Below are 17,054 nucleotides of genomic sequence, written 5' to 3'. Positions count from 1 at the left end.
ACTGTAGTGTAAAATATGTTGAATAAAGGGCACTTTAAGGACTTTGAAAGCTCTAATTCAACTTCTAGTCCGTATCCTGTAAAGTAATATTGTGAAGCATGAACTTACAATAAATCTTATTTGGCCTTGACACAGCTCATTAAAATACTGCATGACAACATGATGTTACACCTTCTAAGAGACACATCTCTCATAGCGGTCGGGTACGTGGTGTTTTCTCTGTAAGCATGTGTTTTGGTCCCGTGTCTCCATGCACGCACTCATCATGGTGTGTGCTGAAAACTAATTCACAGTCAGTCCATAATAATTCCGGTCTAATAACGACATGGCTCCCATGTGGATCTTGGACTTTGTGTGGTCAGTCTGTGATGTCAGTCATGATGTATTTGCTGAAGTGCAAACAATTTCTCTGGCGAGAAATGTCCGGTACCAAGCAATGGTAAAGTGCCATGATATGATGCTTTCTCACAGGTGCACATGCATGGGTGTCCCTTCAAAGGTCCTATATTAGAGATGATAATAGAGTTGCTGTCAGACAAAAACCTCTTATCTCCATATTCTAACTTTTTGTGTGTTTTTTTTAAAATGAATGCCTTACTTGATCATACTACAGCGTCACACAAAAGCATCAAAAGTAGCAGATCTACAAGCTCTCACGTTGTGTTTTGAACTTGTAGATCTGCTATTTTTGCTATGTTTGAATTGAATCATGAAAAGTAGCAGTTTTGGACATATGAGGTTTCCACCAGACAGGGACGATATAGAAAACAACTCAAGGCTTACCAAAGATACAGTCGGATGCAAGAGAGGCTAGAGTGGCCGGTAGAGCGGCCGTATGGGAACAGCGAGGTTCCCAGTTCGATCCCGATCTCCCCCAGAGTCAGTGTTGAAGTGTCCTTGAGCAAGACGCTGAACCCCTAATTGCTCCCGATGAGTAGGTTGGTGCCTTGCATGGTTTCCTCTGCCATCGGTGTATGAATATATGTGTGAATGGGTGAATGTAATGTACAATCTATGTAAAGCACTTTGTATAAAAGATATACAAATGCACCATTTACCATTTATTTTACCAAACGAAGGAGCTGATCGTTTCGGAACCTCCACTCCTATTTTCACAGTGTCATTAGCCATTTGTTTTTATTTAATTTTTTGCAATGCCAATTCATTTCTCTCCACATGTTCCTGTGTTGCCACTGCGCTTGCACAGTTGCAGATGAGTCACCCTTCAAAGAGGTGACCCACACACGCTTGAACAGATCATAAACATTATCAATAGACTTTTTAGAAACACAAAGATGCAAATGTGTTTTAACCCATTAAGACCGGGAACGAATCTGTGTCATTTTTACATTTCTTTGGCTATTAAAAAATAGCGGATATACAAGCTCATAGCGCGGCACTCGGCTTGTAAATCTGCAAAAAAAAAAATATCGTGAAAATGTGTGCAAATCTTTGAATAAAATATATTTTAAAGTGAACATTTTTAACTCAAATCTTTGCTTCTGGGGGTCATAGTTTGAGATGGGGGTCCGCAGCCAAATACGTATAATTTTGGGGGTCCTTGACATGAAAAGGATTGAGAACCACTGATATTATAGCAACATAATCTTTTTCAAAAAACTGTAGGGATTTAGCAGGCATTTGTAGAATCCCCAGAAGCAAAGATTTGAGTTTTTCAAAAAATAGCAGATCTACCAACTCGAGCTTGTAGATCTGCTATTTTTGAATAGCCCAAAGAAATCTAAAAATGACAGAGATGCGTTCCCGGTCTTAATGGGTAAATGTTTGAAGATGAATTGAGCCGTGCTCGCAAAGAAGCATCAACATCTTTTGACACATGCACTTGACACCTCCATGGAGCTACATCCGTCGAGCATCTGACACTTTCAGTTCGTCAAGGCCTTTCTTTAGAGCAGTGGTGGAAAAAAGTACCAATACCACAATGTAGAAATACTCTGTTACAAGTAAAAGTCCGGTATTAAAAATGTACTTGAGTAAAAGTACAAAAGTATTTGCATTAAAATATACTTAAGTACTGAAAGTAAAAGTACTCATTTTGTAGAAGGTCCCATTTCACAAGTTTCCAAATGTATACAAATCCTTTGAAAATAGCAGATCTACACGCTCACAACTTGAGCATGTAGATCGGCTATTTTCAAATAGCCTAAGTATGCGTGTTTTGCATGTTTTGTGATAATAATCCAAATCTACTAAATAACTATTAACTAAAGTTTTCAAATAATTGTAGTGGAGTAAAAGTACAATATTTGCCGCTGAGATGTAGTGGAGTAGAAGTAAAAGTATTGAAAATTGGAAACACTCCAGTAAAGTAAAAATACCTCAAAAGTGTACTTAAAGGGGAAGACCACCCATTTTCAATATTTAACTATGTCATTAATATAGCATAAAGGAGTTGTGTGGAAATAAGAAAAAAGTTCCCCCCTTTCTGTGTTGCGTTGAACTGGAGGATTGATTTTGGGTTTAACATTGCAAATTACACCGTGATGACTCATCATGGTGTAATTTGCAATGTTAAACCCAAAATCAATTTGGGTTTAACATTTAAAATTTTTAACATTTAAAAATTTTCTTATTTCCACACAACTCCTTTATGCTATATTAATGACATAGTTAAATATTGAAAATGGGTGGTCTTCCCCTTTAAGTACAGTACTTGAGTAAATGTCCTTAGTTACTTTACACCACTGCTTTCTATGAAAGGCAGAAAGTGAAGCTAATCACATGTGGGATGTGTGTTTATGTGTGAATGTAATGTGGTAAAGGTCAGAGTAAGAAGGTGGAGAATAATAAAGAGACATTGTCCGGCTGCTTATTGTAATGACATCTAGACCTTTATTCAAAGCATGAAGTCATTTGCAAGTCATCTGCAGCTCGTTGTCATCATGAGAAATGTCTACAATTAACTGTTTGCTTTCTGGTGAGTGACCTCTGCTTGTTTTCATGTGTCTCTCTGCCTGTGTGGTTGTCTCTGTCTCTGAGTGTCTGTATGATGCTCTCAATGGGCCTCATTCACTAAGCTGTTCCTACATTGTGTGTAAATGTTGTGTAAAGTGGTGTGTTTACTCTCATGATCAGATCAGATTGTGCTTAGAAAGGACGTGTATAGCCTTGATGTGTGTGTATCGCAGGTGTATGGCATGAGGAATCTCAGCACTTCGTATTTGACAAACGTGTTCACAAGTAGAACATTTGCATTGTTCAACGCTCCATTTAATACCATAAAAGGCAACGGGAAATATCCAACTTCAATCTGACATCACCCAACGTGAAACCAACTTCACCGTGCTGACACCTGATTCGGATGCTATCAATGCATTGAATGGGACATTATCACCTTTTATTAGACCATTGAATAGGCGAAATAGGCGACATACTAGACTGAGAGAACGAGCCCAATCGATGGTCTTTAAGGGCGGATCCAAACTCAGCCGCACGGATTCGTGCGGGGCTTCCTATTGCTTCACCAATCTATGTCCCCGCCTCCCCTCCCCCCCCCCCCGGCCTGTGCACGGAGCACGCTGACGTCACCAAATTTAGAGCGACGCCCCTCTGCACTGTGATTGGTTAGGAGATAACAAGGTCCTAAGACCATCGTTCCTGCATGGCTCCCCCAGGCTTTTTTTCTTTTGTAACAAAAAAAAAAAGCATGGGTTTCCGAGGCTAGCGACATACTGACCTACCCGCGATTTATCAGACCATTCATTGGGTGTTATCAAGACATACTGACCTACCAACGGAGATGACTTAAATAGTTCAGTTTCGGTTTTGGTTTTGGTTTCGGACCATGACGGAGGCGCGCAGTCTCAGGCGAACTGTCACCCCGTGAAGGACCACCGAGGGAGCTAAAGCGACCGAGTAGCCGTCCTGAACGGTGTGACGTTTGCCTGTGCCTACTCAGCGCCGTTCGAGTTATGGACCGATAGGCACAGAATCGTAAATATTGTCGTGGGGACTGCTCCGCCTCCAAGTAGGTCAGTAGCTCCTGATTACGCCCAATGAATGGTCTGACAAATGGACAAAAGGTCATTATATCGCCTACTCGTCGCCTACTCGCCTATTCAATGGTCTGATAAAACGTGATAATCTCCCATTCAATGCATTGATAGCATTCGAAGCCGGTGGTGCTGAAGAAGTTCAACTTTGTTCCCGCCCAACACTCCCTGCTGACAGGTGCCGCCCCAGCCCGTAGGAAAAATGCATATTATGTAAGTCATAATATTTTACTCACCAAAATTACTGTTTGTATCCCCTTACCCAGACTGATCTCAAAGCAGCACTATGTAAAAAATAATGATGAAAAAAAAATGTTTTTGTCCAATCTGTTTGGTAGAGTATGTAAATACAATATAACTTAATTGGGGTGGTTGTAATTTGTCTCCCTGCTCCTCTATTGAGACCATGGATCATATCAAAGGTCATCTCTCACCTAGGATACAGGATCTGACACAGATTTTTACCTGATTGTCAAGATAACATGTGTCCCCTGAGCAAACAGGCAGGCTAGTAGATCAGTGGTAAAAATGTCAGCACTTAATTGCACAGGAAACCTGGGTTCAAATCTGGGGTGGAAGAGGAAAGTTACAAACTTACCAACAATCAGACGTGTAGGTTGAGAAATTCCTTTTATTGGAGGTATGTACTGTAGATCTGTTAGTGTCCACAAGGATTATTAAGCACGGATGTCTTTAGTTTCAATAATATAGGGACAGAGGATTTGTGAGTGCAAGTTCAACCCTCAACACATCATTTGAAATGGTCTGATTATTACTTCACTGACAACTGTTCACAATCCAGCCATGAACTTGTATCAACTGCATTTTCCTGGGGATTAGCAAATCTCTCTTGGTACTTTGACAAAGTTGACTCCTGACTCATGAAACACGCGTACTCTAAGTTGGCCAACGTCTTGTCCAATTTTGTTAGTTACAAATACACACACATACGTTTTTACACAGTGCTAGTATGATAACCTTCCTGAAATGGTTGTTACAAATGTATCTATGACAACCTCCCTCAAATGACAGGAAACTGTGCTGCTTACTCATTTCCCTTTTTTTTTTTTTGTGCTTCTTATTTGAAACTGACATTTCTCACACTGTATGCGTGTGTGCACGGACATGAACAGGCATTGTTTGAAATGACCAAACCTGCCTATCGATGATGTCACTGTTAGGCAGGTTTCTGCTATCCACAGCCCTCCTCTGAGACACAGACATGGTACCATAATATAATGAGCATTAGTGAGGACCATTTATTTGAAGATAGGTTGAAAATAAAGTGCTCCTTTAAAGAAGAAACAATGTTATGGCTGATGATTCTTCTTAGGACAGATTGTAAAGACACCTAGACCTTTATTCAAAGCATGGGTACACAGGCCTATTTGGCATATTACTATTCGGTGGGGCCCTTGAATTGTCCACTCCCCCACCCTACAATAGCATGCTTTGTAAAAGAAAATAAACATCAATTGATTTGATAAGTACTCATTCAATTAATGTACTGAAGCCGATGACTTTATTAAAAGAATGACAACAGAAGTATGAGAATCGTTTCTTCAGGTGGAAGTTGTGGTTAGGTTGAGTTCCTGTTTCAGACAGTGAGGTTTCTGTGCCCTGAGAGACCATAATACATGACTATGAGCCACAATGACACAAATATAACTGACTCAACGATGCTGCTGTAAGTCACGAGCACAAAAACTAACTTTATTAGGAAATTGTGGCATTTGATGACAGAAATATCAGAAACAGGATATTTCAACTGATTCATCTCTAAGAAGAAATCGTACAGGGGACAGACAGAATTATGAAGTTAGTTTGGAGTTTAGTTGTAAAGTGTTGCACCGGGTTTTGAATGGGTTGGTTTAGTTAAGACAAAGTATAAAGGCGTTTATGATTGAATAGGGTGCTTTTTAGGCTGTATAATAGTACAACATACAAAAAAATGCAATTACGACTTTGTTAACATGTCACAAGTATGTTTATTTATTTGTTTTAAATGGAGAATTTGAGGAACAAAAATCCAACTATACATGGATACAGTCTATTATTAAAGTTTGTTGTGGGCTGCATGAACAATCCCAGGGTCGGTGCAGGGGCGATGGGGTTGGGTTTGGTTGACTGTAACATACAGTGTTCCTCCCATTGTAGAAGTGAAACCAATGCCAATGTATGAGGAAGTCCCTTTCCTCGGCAGACAGAATTTGATATCAAGTCATTTGCAGCTCGTTGTCATCATGAGAAATATCTACATTTACTGTTTGCTTTCTGGTGAGTGACCTCTGCTTGTGTCTTTGTCTCATCCTTTGTCTGTCCACTGTTGTGTAGAGCATCTAGAAACCTTCTGCATAAATACACTCCTCACATCATGTCAGTTAATAAGTTGTGTGTCATACTGATGAGTTGTTTCCTTGCTTACCTCTTGTACTGTAGTGTGGAGTATTGTGGAGCCAACACCTCTCAGCGCAACTGGCCAAGTTGGGGGTGACGTGTCTTTCACCTGCTCATGGGATAAATGGACCTGGTGGAATAAGGATTATACATTATACCTCTGTAAAAATGAATGCAAAAAAAACCAAGACACAATTGCCATGGCAGAATCTGGAAAAAGTACAAAAAGAGATAGAATAAGTATAAGAAACTATAAAGCAGAATTATTTGTATCCATCACTAAACTCCAGAAGTCTGACTCTGGAACATACGTATGTGGACTGGAGAGAGAATACGGGATGGATGAATACAGACGAGTTAATCTTAATGTTAAAGATGGTAAGTATATAACTACTGTGCCTCAATGATGAATGTGTACCATGTCTCATTCTCCATATGTTGAAAGGATTCATTATTGTGTCAAAATAATAGAAACATTTAAACATAAACTTGATCAAATATCTTCATTCATTCAACATGCTTCCAGCTCCTGTTACAACAGTTAAGACGACCACTCCTGTTACAACAGTTAAGAAGACCACAGTTATAACAGCAAAGATGACCACTCCCGTGTCTACATTTCAACATCCTGATGTTTCTACATTGATCTCCATCGTATCCACAACAGCCATGTTTCATGAATCCTCTTCCTCCTCATCTTCAGGGACTGGTATGCAGTCTGTTTACTCACATCCTTTGTGTGCAGTGCATCATTCAATATAGTGTGTATACAATTCACAATGCATAATAAGAAGGTTATTGTGTATACACAGTCTATTTAGGTCTGTAGTGTTTTCACGGCATGGCTAGCTAGCTATAAAATGGTGTGCGTGTGTGCATGCGTGCATGTTGAGAAGTGCTGAACCACACAAACAACCGAGTCTGAAATTTCAGATGAAACAGCAGTTTAAGGGTAGAATTAACAATGCTGGGTTGGTAAAGGGTTTCAAAGGAGGCAAAACAGAAGTTTGTCCCAAATTAGCAGCTTCAACGGTGTGCTTTCCAGTAGTAGGCTCTCCTATACATTGCCTATGAGAGACACAAAGACGAGAGTCATTAATGAACAATTACACATAAGTTATTCAATCTCAGAAAGTTGGAGTGAGTAGCTGACTTCCACCGTGGAGAGTGAGCACCTTTTGAGGAGACACTGTCAATTGTTACATAGCTTCAGTCATGTGATACAGATGTATCATACAGATTTTTCGGTAGCACTTGCTATGCATCCCATGTGTATAACGCATTATATACATACTTATAAGGCATTATAATCTGCTCATAACCCTGTATAATCAGATTTATAAGAGCTCATAAATACTCATAATGCTTTATAAGCATAACCATAACACATAATAAAGCTTATTATAATGACTTATAAGTTCAAGTATAAATGCATTGTATTATGCTTATAACACGTGATGATTACAGTTATAAATATTCATAACAACGTATAATGCAATCATAACATTTAATATGCAACCCAAAATGTATTTTCATAGTTATAATCCATTATAATCAATCCTTTATACTCACTGATATAATGCATTATAATGACAGTTATAATCCATTATAAGTTATAATAAGGCATTATAACAGTGATTAAAATGCGTTATAACAGTGAGTATAAGGCATTTTATATGTTATAATACAGCATTATTAAATGATCTCAAAGTAACAAATGGCCACTTATAATAACTTATGATCATAGTGTAATGCATTATAACAGTAATTATAATGCAGTATAACAGTGATTTAAAGGCGATAAAAATGTAATAATAATACCTTATAAAATGATCATAAAGTCACAAATGTTCACTTTATAATAACTTATAATCACTGTATAACGCCTTATAAGTGATAATAAGGCATTATAAATGTGATAATAAAGCCTTATAAAATGATCATAAAGTAACAAATGACCACGTATAATAACTTATGATCGTAGTATAATGCATTACAATAATGCATTATAATGGTTATGACACATTATAACGGTGATAATAAAGCATTATCAATTGATTATAATGAATTATAACTATAAGAATTAATTTGGGATGCATAGCAACTGTTACCAATTTGGCAGCAATTATGAAGTATTATTGATTGATTGATTGATTGATTGAATATTTTATTAGGCAAAAAAATGTAAAACAGCACAGTTACATTTAAAATACTTTGTCTAACAGGTCCGTTCATAAAAGTCCTTGCGGACTTGTTTCCAATGAGGGCCTTGGTATTCAATTCATAGGCATATATATATTATAACACTTGATACTTATAAGTCATTATAAAAGGCCTTATAATGTGTTATGGTTATGGTTATAAAGCATTATGAGTATTTATGAGCTCTTATAAATCTGATTATACAGGGTTATGAGCAGATTATAATGCCTTATAAGTATGTTCATGATGCGTTATACACATAGGATGCATAGCAAGTGCTACCGATTTTTCATACATGTATGCCATATTGATTGGCTGTTGTTGGCTTCCAAAAAGTTATTTCAGAAACTTTTTAGATTTATTCACCAAATTATGTACATACGATCTCGGGAGTTGTCTGACAAATCGCATCAAAACCTTCCTTGAGGGGGTCCCAGAAACATTTGTTAATAGAGCATTAAAATCAGTTGAAGGGGCATGCTGCTCATTTTCAACATTACACTTTGTCATGACTATACCTTAGAGCTGTTATGTGGGAATAAGAAAAAGGTCCCCCTTCTCTGTAGCCTAGAACCGGACACTGCCTTGTTATGTGGTTAGACCACGTTTTCAGAGCATGTTTATTTTAATGAACAATCAATCAATTGTGTTCCAGCTTGGATCAATGGATTTAAAAGAAACTTTCAACAAATATATTTATGTTATATTATCATTTTAATCTGAGTGTTTTCCCAATTATTTGGCGGCCCACTTGCAATAGCCTTGTGGCCAGTGGGCCCTGGCACACAGGTTGAGAATCACTGATGTACAGTATGTATTTATGTTGTGTCTGAAATTGTGTCTACCAGAGCTGATGTAACTCAATTATGCACATTTCTAGGTTGGCTTGTAGGTTTAGCTGTTGTGTTAGCAGTGACAGTGGTGGCAGCGCTGTTCTACTTAAAGAGAACCAGAAAACCACAAGGTGAGACACACACACACACACACACACACACACACACACACACACACACACACACACACACACACACACACACACACACACACACACACACACACACACACACACACACACACACACGCACGTAGCAGAGTAGCTCTGCCTGTAGCCCAGAAGCCTAATATCTTCCTTGGAGAGCAGGGATTACCTCTGTGACTCTCACACATAAACAAAACTACCAGTTCATACTATCAGATGAATGTGTTGCATATATTTTCCAGTGGTCATCCTCAGTACCATCAACCCCATTGAAGATGGTGGAGAGGTGAGTATTACGACCATTTTCATATAATTCTTCATTGTTCTATGTTCTGGTGTATGTGGATTGTTTATTTTGTCCGCCAGGCTGAAAGGCATGGCCGAGACTATGTTTTGCACCCTGTCCGTCCGTCCGTCCGTCCGTCCGTCCGTCCGTCCGTCCGTCCGTCCGTCCGTCCGTCCGTCCGTCCGTCCGTCCGTCCGTCCGTCCGTCCGTCCGTCCGTCAGTCCGTCCGTCCGTCCGTCCGTCCGTCCGTCCGTCCATGTGTCTCCGCCACTGTTGGCCCAGTCGCTGTGAAACTGTGCAAACTCCCTGGACTCCCTGGATGCCAAAGCCGAACCTCTGCCCCGAACTTTTCAGATTGGCCTGTTATAGCGCCACCAGGAGGCCGATTTTTGCAAAACAAATTTCTTGACATTACTCCGTACAGGTTTTGTCCGAACAACACGCAAATCGGTACACAGTATTTATATAGTCATGTGATCAATCAACGGAACTGTCCGATTTTCCATATTCCATCCTTATTGGCTTCCGAAGTTTGCAGGATTGGTTCGTTTTGAACATAATGCCTCAAATCGTGAACGTAGCATGCGATTTCCGTGAAATTCTTCAGGCGCATTCCCACTAGGCCGAGGAAGAAATGCCACCGGAACATTTTGAAATCAGCCTCATGGTGGCGCTATAACAGGCCAATTCACATTTTTACCTATAACTGCCCTGATCTGCCTGAAATTTTGCACACACACTCCCTAGAGGCCAATGAAACACCTTTGCCCTGCATTTTTCACATCTGCCTTTTAGAGCGCCACCAGGAGGCTGACTTTTGTAAAACACATTTTACTCCTTCTGCCTTGACAATAGACCAATTATTTGTTTACCAACATTGAGACTGGACGCACTGGTGATTGTTTCATGCAATCAATTCCCAACATATTGTTTCGGGGTGTGCTGGTTTCAGTTAATTCAAACTCCTCTTGTGTGTTGGCTAGTGAGGCGCATCCTAGAGACATGACAGAATGGGTTTCATTTGGTGCCGGCCTGAGCGCGCATACTGGTTCTTGTCAGTGTGACGTCGTCTGTTAAGGGGTCTATAGGCAGAGGAAGAAATGCCACCCTTTTCACATTGACCTGTTATAGCGCCACCAGCAGGTCTAATTTAGCAAAACACATTTTGGAACAAAATGTCTCAAATCATGAATGCAGTGTCCAATTGCTGTGAAAGGCCTAAGAAGAAATGGCCTATTATAGCTCCACCAGGAAGCGACAATAACCTACCTGACCTGAAGGAGACCTGCGCACCGAGGAGCACTTTTTCTAGTTTATTGCTTTCTTTCAACTTCATAAAAAACTTGATATACTCCCTCTCCATCCTATTTTCTAGACACGTACAAATGAAGAAACGAGAGGTGAAGACGAATCAGCAGAGAACCCCTCTCTCACCATGTCTCCTGTCTACGCAACTGTCAACAAGACCAACAAGGCCCGCCCAACCTCCATCTATGCTAATGTTAACGATTACACCCACCAGGATCCTACAGATTTGACTTACGATACTGTACACTTCTCTGAGGAAAGCAGAGTCACTTTCTGTGTTGATTTGCATCCAAACCAAGATACTAAAATGTCTCAAAGCTCTTCACTGGTGCCATCAGTCAATGTGATTCCTGATGATGATTTTTATTCAATGGCACAGCTGCCTAAAGATGTGAAGGAAAATTATGGACACTAAAATAAAAAATCTTCAGTATAGCCATTGCCACAGAACAATAGTATTGGCACCACTCACTCCCATTATTAATTGTATTGGGCTACAGCTGTCTTGCTTACATCACAGTGTACCAAGCTTTTTTTTTTCCATTTAGTTATTTTCTAGCCTTTATTGATAGACCCTAGTATAGAGAGACAGGAAACAGGGAAAGAGATTCGAGGAGTGACGCGTAACAAAGGTCAGCCAGGCTTCAAACCCGGGACATTTTTAGATGGCATTAATCTCACAACACTTTCCTGTATTCCCCCTTTAACCTGAACCAAGGAGAAGGGACTGTGGTGTTTATGTCATCAGAAATAAAAGTCCAAGGATACTATCATCCAAAATAAATATTATACAAATGTCATAAAAAATAAAAGTCATACCTTAGAAATACCGGTACTATAATTGTGTAGTACACTTGCATTATACTATCCGAACACAGTTTGTGACAACACAGATGCTTTCTTTAGCTTAGCTGGTTTAGGATCTTTAGCTGGTTTAGGAGACAAGGAGTGTGCTGTCATTTATTTTTAGTAATTGTTTACTCTCCTGTGATATTTAGATAGAGCAATGCAGTACATGTATTTTGTTTCGTAATGTTTATTTATTTTTGGTAAGTTTCCACTGCCAAAGTTAGTTTGAGCTTTGTTGTTTTGTGTTTTTTCCTGGGTTCATCCCAGAGTCTGGTTTGAAATAAACAACTCATCCTTTTCGACTTAAGGACTTGTGGACGGCTTTTCTTGGTGACTAAGAGGGAGGAGGCCAAAGAACAGACAGAACTCTCTGGACAATCTGAACTAAACTGTATCCATAACATTTGACATGACTATTTCAGTTCCCTTGCCCAGACTAACCTTACCTTACCTACAATGTGATAATTATAGAGGGGGTAAGTGTACAGGTATAGGACATTTATACGGTATCTACTGTGTGACAACCTCCCTGACATGACAGGAAATTGCTTGTTTGGCTGTGCTTACTAATTCCGTTCCCTTTTTTATTTATTTTTATCCCACGATTTTGTAACCCTATTTTTTACACCCAGTGCCAATTGTCTATGTAATCCTGGGCACTACCTTCCCTCTGCCAACCTAGGGAGGCCAGGGCCGAGCTCATGCCTCCTTCAATGCATGAGAGCCAACTGACCTTCTTGTTACCTGACAGGGGAGAGTTTCCCTGGTTGGACGTAGCGCGTGGAAGGTACACGTTATTCCTTTTTTTTTTAAATATTTTTTATTCGGGAATTCAATTTAGGTTTCACAGACATGATATATGCATGTACAGTTATATTTATATCCCCTTTTTTTTACATTTTTACCCGGCATTGTCTCTGTATATAAAACAAACAGCCACAAAAAAGAAAAAAGAGAAAATTATATATATATATATATATATATATATATATATATATATATATATATATATATATATATATATATATAATCATACAGGTACTCACAGACTTGAAATATAATAAGAAAAATTACTGGGGAGTGTGTACACTGTTGATAGAAATAAGTTAAATTTAACAAAAAGATTAAAACAAAAAAAAAAAAGAGAGAAAAAAAAAAAAAGAGGATAAAGGAGAGAGAAAGGGGGGAAGGGCGGGGGGAGGGGAAGATAGGTAGGGTGGGGGGGGACTCAGTCAGGGGGTAGAGTTTGTAGTGAGTTGAAATAAGTGATAAATGGATCCCATTTATGGGAAAACATAGCAGAATTGCCCTGTACGGAATATTTAATCTTTTCCAGCTTGATATAATACATTACATCCCTGAGCCATCTGGACGTGGATGGGGCTTTAGACGATTTCCATAGAAGTAAAATACAGCGTCTCGCCAATAAAGATGTGAAAGCTAGTACATCTGATTGTATGGAATTGGTCCGAGTAACACAACCACTTGTGACCCCAAATATGGCTAATAGGGGGTTCCTGTGTATTTCAAGACCCAAAACCTTGGACAAAGTATCGAAGTAATCAGTCCAAAATGTGTTAAGTTTGGAGCAGAAATAAAACATATGACTCAGGTTACATGGTGAGGAGTGACATCTTTCACATTGGTCTACTATGGATGGGAACATTTTTGATAGTCTAGTTTTGGAAAAGTGAACTCTGTGTAATACCTTAAACTGTATAAGTTCTAGCCTTGCGCACGGTATGCTTGATCCGATTTTGTGTATTGCTTTGTCCCACCATTGGTCTCCAAAATCAGTTAGGTGTACTCCCAGTTCCTCTTCCCAAGCTAACCGTGCCTTAACTATGGGGTGGTCGTCAAAGGTCATAAGTTTGTTGTATATTTTAGAAATGAGTGAATCCTGGTGGGGTTTGAATTCGAGAAAGTCATCCCAACACTGTTTAGGCGGTAGAGAAGGGTAGGAAGGAAAAAGAGCAGTGGTACTGTGTCTAACTTGAAAATAACGAAACAGATGTGATGTTGGTAGGTTATAATCTGAAGCTAGATCTGAGAAACTATAGAAGGATCCGTTTTTATAAAGGTCTCTAAAAAACGTAATGCCTTTGTTCTGCCAAAATGTATAAGATGTATCAACTAGTGATGGGGGGAACTGGTGGTTGCGCGTTAAGGGCATCAATGTGGAGGCTGACTTGAATTGAAAGTGGCGCCTGAATTGAAGCCAGATTTTAAGAGTGGATCGTACCACTGGGTTGGTTGTAAAGGTGGAGTGATTAAGTGGTAATGAGGAGGTGAGTAGGGCCCTAAGGGAGGATGATGGACATGACTGTGCTTCCAGCCTGCACCATGGTAACTCGGGTGAGTGAAGCCAATATGTTAATTTGTGAATGTGAGATGACCAGTAGTAGAAGAGGAGATTTGGTAACGCGAGACCTCCATTGAGTTTGAATTGTTGGAGTAGTGATTTTCTCACCCTGGGTGCTTTCCCATCCCACAATAAGTTACTAATAGTTTGGTCCATTGTTTTGAAAAAATGTTTAGGTAAGAACAGAGGGATGCATTGAAAAAGAAAAAGAAATTTGGGCAAAATGTTCATTTTTGCAACATTGATTTTAACACGTTATTCCAACCAGTTCCCTTCCCCTCCATCAGGCGCCCCGGCTGGCCAGGATTACTGCATGTTTTTGTGAGGGTACCTACCCTAGCAGACACGGGGAGAACATGCAAACTCCACACAGAAAGGCTCTTTCGCCAACCCCAGCTAGGGTATGGGCACTGATGACGCGAAGGAGAGAACACGCCCCCAGCGCCCACGTCCGTTCCCTTTTTAAATAATTCCTAATTGAAACTGGCATACGTGTGCATGCGTGTGTGCGTCTATGCACGCATGGCATGCGTGTGTTAATGTAAATGTGTGTGCGTTGCCTTCACATCGTGTCCATGGCTGTGCTTGTCTCTGTGGTATTCAGTACTGTGGTTACAGTAGGGGAGATTAGGGACAAATGTAACAGGGGACAAAAGTAACACACTCAATAATTCTAATTAGAAATAAGCTAGAGGGGTGAGACTTATTGTGAACATGCTCAGTAGGGTCCTCTCTCTGCCTATGGAAGGATAGAATGATCATTTCATCTCAGCAGAAGTTTTCAACAAAAAAATGATTTTGAGGTGTAAACGTACATTTTTGAGTGTACGTTATTTTCCTTCTGCTGTCTAAAGATAAGATGTCAGCTAATTTAAACTTAGATGAATTGTATCTCTATGGTATTGGTCACAAATTAACGTCAGCAGCCTATGCTAGTATACAGTACGTGTTTCTAGCTAGAATATGGGATTTTATCACGGGGGCAATTGTAACACAGTGACAACTAGAAGTAACAACAACTAGAAGTAACAACTAGAAGTTCGGGCCGCTGCGCGGCCCGAACATCTAGCGTGACACGTCGTACACTTCGCATCGCAGATCCACCTTACAGCCACCTCACAGTGTGAGCGAGAGTATTGTGTGAAAGTAGGGCAAAGTCGCTTATAATTTTGGGACATGGCAACACTGGTGATAAGTAAGGCAAATTCGCTTATAATCAGAGGACATGGCAACGCTGAGTGTCCTGTGCGCCCCTCTTTCTCTGTGTGTGTGTCTGTCCCCCTGTCTGTCGAACAAGGTTCGGTCCCACATAGAATTGCCTAGTTGGGTTCCACGTAGGGCCCAGGTAGGAGCCACCTAAAGCCCACATGGGCATCCCAGTTGGGACCCACCTCGGTCCCACATAGATTTACCTAGTTGGGGCCCACCTAGGGCCCAGATAGAACCCAGCTAAAGGCCACATGGGCAACCCAGTTGGGACCCACCTCGGTCCCACATGGAATTGCCTAGGTGGGGCCCACCTAAAGCCCAGGTAGAACCCACGTAGCCCACACGGGCAAGCCCAAGTGGGCCCATATAGTTCAGCCCACCTTGAAACCATATGGGACCCACGTCAGCCCCACATAAATTGCCAAATTGGGGCCCACCTAGGGCCCAGGTAGAACCCACTTAAAGCCCACATGGGCAAACCCAGTTAGGACCCACCTCAGTCCCAAATAGACTTGCCTAGTTGGGGCCCACCTAGGGCCCAGGTAGGACCCACGTATAGCCCACATGGGCAACCCAGTTAGGACCCACCTCGGTCCCACATAGAATTGCCTAGGTGGGAGCCACCTAAGGCCCAGATAGAACCCACTTATATCCCACATGGGCATCCCAGTTGGGACCCAAGTGGATCCCGCTGACATTGCCGACATGGGGCCCATATGGTTTAGGCCACCTTGAAACCATATGGGACGCAGTGGGCGTGCTGGCTGTGTAGGCTGGCGTGAAAGTGTATAATATTTAGAGAAATTGAAGGTTTCAAATAATAGTAGTAGTAGTTGTGAATTAGCAAACTGGACATTTAGTGATTTAGACTGAATGTTTCCTTTAGCCTCATTGTGCGCTAATGCATGCAACTGTTAAGGCAGGTTTTTTTGTTGTTGTTTCAAGTGTGCATCCTTTGTCCGTAAACAACATAGCCGACCCGTCTGTGCCTTGACTTCACCCGGCCCCCCGCCCCCTTGCCTGCAGTGTGTGTCTCTCACACACACTCTCTCTCACACACACACACACACACACACACACACACACACACACACACACACACACACACACACACACACACAGAAGTTGTAAAGAGTTCTAATGAATTAATAATATATTATAGCAGAGGTGTCGCACACAAACACACACGCTTGTTGTGGGCTAGTTGACATAGCGTCCACCTCGCAGTGCGAGTACGGCATGTTTGCCTCTCTCTCCGTGTGTGTGTGTGTGTGTGTGTGTGTGTGTGTCTGTGTTAGGGCTGTCAGAACGAATTTCACTATTGGAAAATAATTCGAATGTGAAAAAATGTATATGATAATTACTGTGATACTGTTGTGAACTTTCAGGTGACGTTTATGGGGGGAACATGATGAAAGCATTTGTTTTCGCATTGGTAAGTCAGGGAGA

General features: G+C 40.7%; 1 protein-coding gene across 2 annotated transcripts in view; it reads left to right on the top strand.

Annotated features, from left to right (window-relative positions):
• Window positions 1–6,205: 6,205 nt before the first annotated feature.
• Window positions 6,206–17,054, top strand: part of LOC308098915 (uncharacterized protein) — a 52,362-nt gene continuing 41,513 nt past the window's right edge. Inside the window, exons 1-6 of one of the 2 annotated variants that reach the window (XM_080447385.1) lie at window positions 6,206–6,290; window positions 6,453–6,788; window positions 6,937–7,119; window positions 9,493–9,576; window positions 9,834–9,877; window positions 11,253–11,764. In XM_080447385.1, coding sequence (XP_080303511.1) covers window positions 6,257–6,290; window positions 6,453–6,788; window positions 6,937–7,119; window positions 9,493–9,576; window positions 9,834–9,877; window positions 11,253–11,600 — 1,029 coding nt within the window. In that variant the 5' untranslated portion in view covers window positions 6,206–6,256 and the 3' untranslated portion in view covers window positions 11,601–11,764. Of the gene's footprint in view, window positions 6,291–6,452; window positions 6,789–6,936; window positions 7,120–9,492; window positions 9,577–9,833; window positions 9,878–11,252; window positions 11,765–17,054 lie in introns of those variants that run through there. The other variant, XM_080447386.1, reaches the window with a different exon arrangement.

The sequence above is a fragment of the Gymnoscopelus braueri genome, assembly GCF_963280865.1.
Source record: "Gymnoscopelus braueri genome assembly, chromosome: 2".
In the NCBI taxonomy this organism is placed as follows: domain Eukaryota; kingdom Metazoa; phylum Chordata; class Actinopteri; order Myctophiformes; family Myctophidae; genus Gymnoscopelus; species Gymnoscopelus braueri.
This window is presented reverse-complemented; position numbering and strand designations above follow the sequence as displayed.